The following is a 10,334-nucleotide window of genomic DNA, read 5'->3' as shown; positions in this document are numbered from 1 at the left end:
TTTTTATATTTTCTTTTCATGCTAGCATATTCAATGTGCAGTTAATAATATGAAATTGTTTTAGGTTATCATTACTAGACTTAACCAGTACTTTAAATATATCAGTTTAATCATTATTTGTTCACAATACAATAGTTTAAATTGCTGGTGTTATACTATCCATTGTTGAAGTTGGTAGCAGACAAACAATACCAAATTATTTATTTATCAATTTACAATTTAAAAGTGTAATTATGTCTTTACAGACATAATTACACTTTTAAATTGTTTTAACACATCCTTTTAAAGTTAGAGTTAATGAAATTAGATATTTTCCTCTAATTGTAGTCTCACTTTACAGTGTTATCAGTTTAGATCATCCTTTCTCAAAGTGGGCAATAATGCCCCCTTTTGGGCACTGGAGGCTTTCAGGGGGCAGTAGAAGGCTCAGTGATTAAATATGAGTTTTATTTCTTCTNTATACTCACAAAAATAGAATAATTATTTTTTCAAATGTTTCAATTCAGGAAATTCATTAAAATTAATTATTCATAAAACAAGAATTTAATATAAAATGAATTTCATTAAATATTCAAAACATACTTTCTTCTTGTTTCCCTCCATCTTTTAATATCTTCAGGAGTATCTAATTTCATAAAATAATGTGCAAGTCCAGTATAATGTTGCTACAATAAAAAAATAGTAAAATTGAAATTTATGAAATAAAAATTGTAATTTAACCCTTAAAACATTCTTACCAATTTTTTATGTAATTCTACCAACTTTGAATGAGCTTGAAAGAAACAACCATCAAAATCACACTAAAAACAATTAAATAATGAAAAATATTTGGAACAAATTTATCTTAAAATATAAAATGCAATCTAATACATCAACTCTTTATTATTTAAATGCTTTCATAATTAATATATAAAAGAATCAATCAAAAAATATTTCTGATTATTTTAAACTGATATCTGTTTTAATGCATATTATTTACAACTTACCTTCACATGTTTTGCTAAATGTTGATTTAATTGCCATTGTTCTGAATATGCTCTCCCACAAGGATCACAACAAAACTGTTTACTTCCAATGTTCTGTAACAAAAATATTCAATGTTTCTGTCATGAGAGGACTGAAATTTTGAAACAAACATTCACAGATAAATGTTTTAGTAATTTGAAGTTTCATGAAAATCAAATAAATAATTATTAATGTAATTAAGTTAATAAGTAATATAAAACCTTCAACACTTTTTTCTAGCAATTTTCTTTAATTAAACTAACGTTTTCAGCTATATTTAATGGCCTTCCTCGGGTTCAACAATATTTGGAACATAAGCCACAATCGTACCCAGCAGAAAATAAATACGTAACTAACACCTTATTACTCGCTGAGAGAATATTTAGAATGTCAGACATTTGAAAATTTGTTTTCGTTATGATGACATCATGGTTTTTACAAAAAAGTTTTTTCTTTTCTTTTAACAAATTTCTTTTAAATTACAATCATTAAATATACATGGAAATAGAAAAAACTTTAAACACAATTAATTAATATATGTAAATAGATAACAAATCAGAGTTATACACTAATTTGTTTTTGTTCCTATGGCGTCAATGTTTTTACAAAATTATTAAAACACAATTAATTAATAAATATGTAAATGGATAACGAATTACAGAGAATGACTATTGCTAATAGGATTAAAATATTTATAAATTTGTAGGATTGCGATGTCATATATCACGTGAGATAGATGGGTTAGCCCACTTCCTTTAGGGGGTTTTTAATGAGTGATTGCCAGGCCATAGATAGCAAGTCTTTAACTCTGCTGTTAATGCAATTTTCTTTGAGGGATTTTGCAAAGATTTCCAGTGTTTCTATTGTTCTTAGCTTGCTGTTATTGAGTATTGGTATTATAATCTTAGCTTCTTCCCATTTAGCTGTTATACCTGGCTCACTTGCATATTGGGCTAGGGTGGTGCTAAACTTCTTATTCTGCATATCATACTTTTGCTCCGCTATCCTTTTTGCTAATGATCTGTTGGTTGAGCTTCTGTATGTTAACTTTTTGCTCCTCTTATATCTGTTGTCGTCCAGCGGTACCGAGTATATTCCAGGTTTTCTGACTTCACTGCATTTATCTTTTGTATTGGCAAGAAGTTTATATATTGAAGGGTTATGTTTGTAGGATAAATTTGCTTTGACCTTCTTGGCTATGATTTTATAGGTTTGGCTCATTCTAGGGTCAAAATCAACTACTATGCATTTTCTTTGCTGTTCTAGAGATCTGGAATTTATGGTTTCTGTTGCCTTGTATTTTGCTAGCTAACCTTTCTATTAACTTACTGCTGTAACCGTGGGCTATGGCAATGTGTTTTATGCGTTGTATTTCTTGTAATGTGTCCTTGATGTTAGAGGAATGGGTAAAAGTTATTCAGATCAGAGCCCTGTACGCTGCTATTTTATAAATATACAAGTTGTTGGATGTTGAGGGGATAAAGAAAGATTGTAGGTTAGGCTTATGATATACTTTTATAGCTGTACAACCATTTCCCAGGTTATATCGCAATCCTATGAATTTATAAATATTTTAATCCTATCGGCAATAGTCTGTAATTCTCTGTAATTCGTTATCCATTTACATATTTATGAATTAATTGTGCTTTAATAATTTTGTAAAAACATTGACGTCATAGGAACAAAAACAAATTAATGTATAACTCTAATTTGTTATCTATTTACATATATTAATTAATTGTGTTTAAAATTTTTTCTATTTCCATGTANTAATATTAAAAGTAAATACAGTATTTAAATCGTAATCAAATTTTCAAGAAAGAAACGTTCGTATTGAATTTGGACTACTACTGACTAACGCTAACAGACTACCTATTGTTTAAAAGGCCCTCTGGTGGCGCAAAAAGACGGATTTTATAAAATAAAAAGCAGTTGAAACTGCATTTTTATGAATAAAAATTTGACAAACTATTTATCGTTTTATGACGAGTGAAATTTTTTCGTCGCGTTCGCGGCTTTTAAGTAATGCATAAACCTTCAAAGCGCGAGGCCCGTGACGCATAGGCAGTGGCCCACATCGTCCATGCCTTATGCCGCCCTTGATCATAGAAATGATGTAATTTGAATATAAATTATTTATAAATATGTATGTCAAGTTATATTTTTATTACTACGTAAAATATATTTAAGAGTTTACGACCACTGTGCCGGGTAAGACGTTGTTGAAACAAAAAAAGTTATGCATTCCATCACGTACATAAACAGTGTCATAATTCGCCAAGTGCAAATCAGCAAATTCGTAAAATTTTTGTTTATTTTGAGCAATCCGGATAATGGAGGTTCTACAGTATATGGATGTTGAGGGAATAAAGAAAGATTGTAGGTTAGGCTTATGGTATACTTTTGTAGCTATACAACCATTTCCCAGGTTATATCACAATCCTATGGATTTATAAATAAATATTTTAATCCTATCAGCAATAGTCATTCTCTATATTCATTATCCATTTACATATTTATTAATTAATTGTGTTTTAATAATTTTGTAAAAACATTGACGTCATAGGAACAAAAATAAATTAACATATAACTAATTTGTTATCCATTTACATTTATTAATTAATTGTGTTTAAAGTTTTTTCTATTTCCATGTATATTTAATGATTGTAATTTAAAAGAAATTTGTTAAAAGAAAAGAAAAAACTTTTTTGTAAAAACCATGATGTCATCAGAACAAAAACAAATTTTCAAATATCTGACGTTCCAAATATTGTCAAAGCTGAAGAAGGCGATTAAATATACCCGAAAATGATTAAATGTTAGTTTGATTAAAGAAAATTGCTAAAAAAAGTGTTGAAGGTTTTATATTACTTATTTACAGAAGTTCTAGCTTTCTGTGCATAGAATAATTAAGTTAACTTGGACCTTGTTTATAAACAGGACTTATTATAGACAATATAAAAACAAAAAAAGTAAAACATAAGGGCATAGAGGTAAAAAGAAATAACTAAGTTTAGAAATTAAGTTATAATTATGTAATTAAAAATTAAAAAGTACAATGGAACCTGGTTAAATTGAACCTGGATAATTCTAAGTTGCATTTACTCAAAGTCATTTTATTTCCCCAATCATCTAGAACACCATGTTAAATTAAACTGGTTAACTTGAATTCCTCAAAACTTTTTAACTTGAAGTCCAAATTTTTTTCCAACTGATTCGAGTTAACCAGGTTCCATTGTATAAGCATTTTTCCTTTTTTTTTTTTTTTTGAAAATTGTCAATTTTGAACTTTATATATATATGTAAGTTTCAGGGTGGCTGGCCTCCACCAATAATTTTATTAAACAAAACCAAATTATTCACTGTCAAAAGCATCTTGATTAAGAAATTATTTAGCTTTTTATAATCTAAATTATCAAACATCATAATCTAAACAAATAAACATCATTTCCAAAAAAACAAAAACAAAAAAATATTTATCAATCACATTTCTACCATGGGCATCCACAGAAAATTTTCCAGAAGGGAAGCTTGGAGACAAACAATTACATCAATAAATATTTATGTAATTATTTAATCTGTTTGGGTTTATTCACATTTAGATACTAGAATACAGTATCATAACAATACAAAAAGACAGACAAAGTGTCCCATGGTCAAGGGCGTAAGGTTACATATCTCTATGTTTAATAAAATAACAAAAAGTTGTGTACCCCATTCAGTGCATCGTTCACGTAAGTCGTCTGTTTTTATTCATTTTATCACAGTATTTTTATTTATTGCATTTATTTAAACTTTAAATGCATATTAAAAATTATCATCAGTTTCCATTGTTGTTTATTTTACTAAATTATCAATTCAGTAACTATCTCTATAGTTACTGAATTGATAATTTAGTAAAATAAACAACAATGGAAACTGATGATAATTTTTAATAATATCGTTATATATAGGATAATCATAGGTAAAGTTGTCCTGTTCAGAGGACTCTGTAGTTCCAACCAATAAACTGATTGGCACCCAAATTTGTGTACATGCTATTCAAAGGATGTGGAAAAGGATTTTTCAAAGAAAAATTTCAGTTACAAAATTGTCTACTTTGGGGTAAATGACACTGCAAGCAAAGAAATGCAATATGCATAGCCACACAGAATGCAGCAGAGACTGAAATAAAAATGATGAAACTAGCAAATGCCATTCTTATCAGCTATAGTTATGGCGGCCATCATAATCATCTTAACTGATTAACTATTTCCATTGAGGACTTTAGGAAAATTCTTGGTTAGAATGAAGCAAAAGGTATCCAGCTAAAAACAATTATTGTTTATTTAATGTATCTTACAATTTATACTTAATTTTTCTTATGGGATATAACTGGAGCAAGCTTTCCCTACTGTATACTGGTTTTATATAAATAATAGGCATACTCAATATTAACCACATCTCTCCATTACAGCTCAAAATAATAAATGCTCTTAAATAGTAGCCGCCTCAATTACATGAGGGTTGATGAAAACATAGACAAACAATGTAAAATTTATAAATACCATAAACTACAGTAGAAATCATACTTAAAGTATTTATTTACAAAGCTTAATAGAAAATGAAATATGTGAACTGTACAATATACCAGGTCTGGTCAACTTAAGCCTGGTACTCACATGCAGAAATGGACAACGGAAACAGCTGCCGTTCCGTCGTCTTTCTGTGTCGTGTGTACTCACGTGTATATTACCCTACAATTGAAACACACCATCTGCCAGCCATAAGTATAAACAAGCTACTACAGTAGGTACTCTCCCTGCTAGTAGTTGAAAATGGCATCTACTGGAAATGCTTCATTATATCAATTAAACTTTAAGTTTGCCTTTGATCTTGTTGCAAATAAAAAACCTTAAAAATGAATAATTTGGATAGGAAAAATATTCTAAATCATCAAAAGTTAGGAATACACAACAAGTAACACCTCAATACTAATTCCAGCACTCAAAAGATTTTAATTATCTAACGTTTTCGGCCGTCATTTAGAGGCCCTCCTCAGGATGAAACAAAGAAACAGTTCTATCTTTTGAAGGATTCTAATCATCGAATAAAGCTGTGTTCCAAACTTTTAAATATTAAACGATGCGTACGATATAAAAAATCATTACGTTTACAAGATAAAAATACAGTAGAGCGTCGATTTTCCGAATCAATTGGGGAATGGGGTTGTTCATATAACTGATATTTCGGATAACTGATTTATTTATGAAAAAATAGTTTTCGTACATAACGTATTTGATGTTGAAATTTTTCTCCATTGCGTGTCGCTTTGCGTTGAATTTTCGTCGATGTTAAGACTAACAAAGACTATTGTATCGTTAAAAATTATTTATTATTTTGTACAAACAAAATAAATATATTGAAAAATATAAAAACAATAAAAAATTATACTTCAGATGTTAATTTAGTATCAAAAACGTAAAATATTTGAGTAGCCCAAGATATAGCCAAAGATTGAAGCGCCACAGCACTGGCGAAAATTTAAATTTGTCGACTGGAATTCTTTCGGATGATTGACGTTTCGGATGATTGACTTTCGGAAAATTGACGCTCTACTGTAATTACATTAAAATAACGCTATACATAAATTATTATTGCAGAGTTGTGAAAAATTAGCGCGATGTAAATAATTTGTTTTAAAATAATGCTATACATCAATTATTATTATAGAGTTGTGAAAATAAGCGCAATGTAAACGCTTTGTTTTCTTATACAAAGCAGAACGATTAAAAATAATTACACTTCCGATTATTGTTGTGCTTTGTGGCACTGTAAATAATATTTCCACGATTGTGGAATCGGAATATAATCGGTGTTGATGCAGTTTCCCTTCATGGTTTCTATATAAATCTCAATAGCCTCCAACGAGCGTAAGTCATGTCGGTCAAAGGCCCTATGCACAAGAGTAGCCTCATCCCAACATGGGGAAACCCCGGGTTCGGTAGCATACTGGGCTAGAGCCGTACTATACCTCTGCCTCGACACATCATATTTATGGTCCCGTACTCTAGTATTGAGGTGTTACTTGTTGTGTGTAGTATATAGTTCCAGTTTACGTGTGTTAGTTTTTTAAAAGTTAGGAATATCAAATGCTTTCGTCACCGAATTACAATTGCGCCATTCCCAATACTTTATGCAGTAAGTAAGTCTATTTGACATTAATATTTAAATCGGATAGTAATATAGTGTATAAATATATTAGTGTATTAGTGTACAAATAAAGCTTTTTAGCTTGCCAACCGCCATAGTTCAAATGCTATCATCCCACGTAATCTTTATGACGACGTTGCTAAACGGCCTTCTATTAGTCTAATTTTTGCCGTTTTGCTTTCCACGACAGCAAAAGTTGAAAATTTTCAACTTCGTATTCCATCCGCTTTGATAGCAAAAGTGATGTCATTCTGCCATTCCGTCAACAGTTTCCATCGTCCATTGCCGCATGCGAGTACCAAGCTTTATAGTAGGGTATGATTGAGTGTCGTCTGTTAAAAACTGTAATTATCTATTTCACATCTCTGTTCATCTCTAATCGCTTAATAATCTGCTTTAATAAAATTATGCTGCCAAACATAATTGTATTTATTTATTGCAAAGTAAGTAATGTTTCAGATTGTTCCTGTTTGTTAAATACACTAAAACATAAATTAAACAAATATTTTTATCATAAAAATAATTTCACTTCTTGACATCGCACGAATAAAAATAATACTAAAATAATATAATCTACTAACAACCATCCACACAAAGAGCAGTTCTTTGTGTGGATTAGTTTCCATATTTATCTTATACAGAGGTTCCAACCCTTAGGTAATAGCTAATAGTTCAAATAATTCTCTGTGAAAAATATGCATTTAATATTTATATTAAAATTAAGAGTGTTTTTTGCATGTTTGATGAACCTTATTTTCTATGATCGACTTGTTGGTCACCATTAAAATGTACAGTACAGTACATTTCATGTATATTTTGATTATCAACTTTCTTATTATGGATAGACCTAAATAAAAAGTAACAATTATAAAAAAGTACCAGTTGCATTTCCATTATAATTTGCTATAAAAATTCAACTTGCATATAAGAGAGGCCAGCATCTAGGGTAAGAGCATTCATAGGTGTATAAGTGATATAAAAGAGGCAACGGAAGGCTTTAATGACAAATGTGTACTAGATGTATACTATTTAAATCCCTACATGTGAAACAGTGAGAAAAGAATGCATATAAAATGCAATTATAACTGGATACCTTTTACTTCAGTTCTGATGGTAGAGTACAGAACAGCAGATATCTGGGGAAGACATTAATGTTGTAACAAAGTAACATGGGGAAAACTAAATTTGTTAGTAAATTTTTACTTTTGTTTTAAATAATATATAATAATTATATTATCGTGTCAACTATTTCTGTTACTGCACACGTGTGTGTAGGGAATTGTGGAAGTGACGTCACGCTCGACATGTTCCCCACCGGCGAGGGAAAATTTCCCTGCGTCAGTTGTCCCTACACTCTTGTCGTGGTTACGCGTGTTCGCTGGCTAACGACACCATTTTAGCATTTTTAATGTCGCTTTCTCTCGTAGGTGGAATGTATTATGGTGAATTAAAGTAATTCGTTTTGTTAATATCGACGAGTGCTTGCGTGTTTCTTAATAAAGTTGTTCTTAAACGATGCAAATAGCCGAAAATAAAAAATCGTTCGTAACTTTTAAACGGTTGATCGTAAGTAATTTTTTTTAATGCCAATCGATTCAGCGTGTCAAATTACATCTAGATATATCTATATTTATTCGTTAATATTAAGTTTAAGACCTTTTTTTAGCTGGATACCTTTTGCTTCAGTCTAACCCCGTTATTCGAACAGTATGTTCCCTACAGATGAAGTAAATTAATAAATTATTTTAGTTAATTCGTTACAAACTACAAACTTACATTTCCTTTTCCGTAAAATCGTATATATCCAGAATTGTTCCGCGGTTTATATTTAGGTTGAGGATAACTTTTCTTAATACACAAACTATTACTATTATTATTATTAGTAGTAAATCCACTTCCCAGAGTGAAAAATGGGGAACTGTCATAAACTCCATTCTCATTATTCGAATAACTAGTAAAAACAGAAGGTAATGGCAGTGATTTTAAACTATTTCCGCCACATTCGGTGGCAAAAGTCGGCAAGGAGTACATTTCGCCTTTCTTTAATTATTGTTTCTGCTGTGTCTTCTCCCACGTAAAAATAAAAGCACGTGTCTACATTCGTAAAACAGACTCCATTTTTATTCTATGCTGCTGCATTGTTGCCAGTTGTCAAGAATCCCGGAAAGAAATTTTTTTTTTCTTTTTCGAAAATATGTGAAAAATCATTTAGTAAAATAAATACAGTATTTTTGATAATAATAGTTTTCCATTTCAAACATTAATTTTAAATTAAGTTTTGGTGAAAAATGTTTTAATCGTATTTGAAAATATGTTGTTTAATTAATTATACGATATACAATATTAATATATTTTTGTTATTATTACCGGTATTTTTTTTTAAACTCTTTTCGCCCAATGGGCACTAAAAGGGCCTCTTTTAACAGGCCCATTATGGGTTCGGCCAGGCCGACAACGGGGCGACCAGGTGGTGAAGAACGGAGTCCGACATATCAGGACGGACACACCCGAAAAATTCCTGGGGATTTTTCAACCCGTCTGGATTCGATCATCATAGCTATAGGTTGCCATCTTGGCAGCTCCGGCAGTCGCCTTATAGAATTATTATAAGTTCAGTTACACTTACAATGAACTGACCAGAAGTGAGGGGCCACTTGTGAATATACCTTCAATCGGCAGTGATCAAGTGAATAAAAATGAACACTGGTGGTTATTCATGAATCCGCGCCTCGCCGACGGTCTGGCCACGTGTTTTCCGGGTTTTCTTTACATTAGTAACACCTAAATAAAGATCAGTTTCCCATAAAAGATCTCCCGGAAGGCATCCCCTCGGCAGATCGCCCATGTCGCGTTGCCGTATAGGAATAAAACTAAACCTTCAATCATACAAAAATAAAATTTTGTTACATAAATACAAATGTATAATAGAATTCTAGCAAATTGTATTAATTAGAAAGTAATTTATAATTCGTAGTATGAAATATTACGCGTATATAAAATGCATTAAAAAATATGTTTTTTAAAATAAAATTATTACATCTGTTACTTGGGTGAAATTGTAGCTCTGAATTCAGAATTCTCTAGTTTTTGATTCTCTTTTGATGTAATGAATGTTCAGGATCTGTAAAACGATGTAT

General features: G+C 30.6%; 1 protein-coding gene across 1 annotated transcript; it reads right to left on the bottom strand.

The window, feature by feature from the left end:
- Window positions 1-551: 551 nt before the first annotated feature.
- On the bottom strand, window positions 552-9,337 carry LOC111615881 (nuclear fragile X mental retardation-interacting protein 1-like). Its single transcript, XM_023357324.1, has 4 exons — window positions 8,974-9,337; window positions 987-1,079; window positions 738-800; window positions 552-665 (listed from the first exon to the last, which is right to left on the bottom strand). The coding sequence occupies exons 1-4, from the start codon at window positions 9,226-9,228 to the stop codon at window positions 564-566; spliced, it is 513 nt and encodes a 170-aa protein (XP_023213092.1). The 5' UTR covers window positions 9,229-9,337; the 3' UTR covers window positions 552-563.
- Window positions 9,338-10,334: the final 997 nt, after the last annotated feature.

This window comes from Centruroides sculpturatus, unplaced genomic scaffold, assembly GCF_000671375.1.
Source record: "Centruroides sculpturatus isolate CEXI.00-Female unplaced genomic scaffold, Cexi_2.0 scaffold2726, whole genome shotgun sequence".
Classification (NCBI taxonomy): Eukaryota; Metazoa; Arthropoda; class Arachnida; order Scorpiones; family Buthidae; genus Centruroides; species Centruroides sculpturatus.
The sequence above is the reverse complement of the archived record's forward strand: the minus strand, read 5'-3'. Positions and strand labels throughout refer to the sequence as shown.

Bases quoted from the DNA above. Each gene is read 5' to 3' on its own strand.
- LOC111615881 (XM_023357324.1), bottom strand. From the start codon at position 9,228: ATGTACTCCTTGCCGACTTTTGCCACCGAATGTGGCGGAAATAGTTTA. The intron at 1,080-8,973 runs GTAAGTTTGTAG...TTTTTGTTACAG, and splicing joins GATTTTACGGAAAAGGAAAT to AACATTGGAAGTAAACAGTT. The intron at 801-986 runs GTAAGTTGTAAA...AATTGTTTTTAG, and splicing joins ATTTAGCAAAACATGTGAAG to TGTGATTTTGATGGTTGTTT.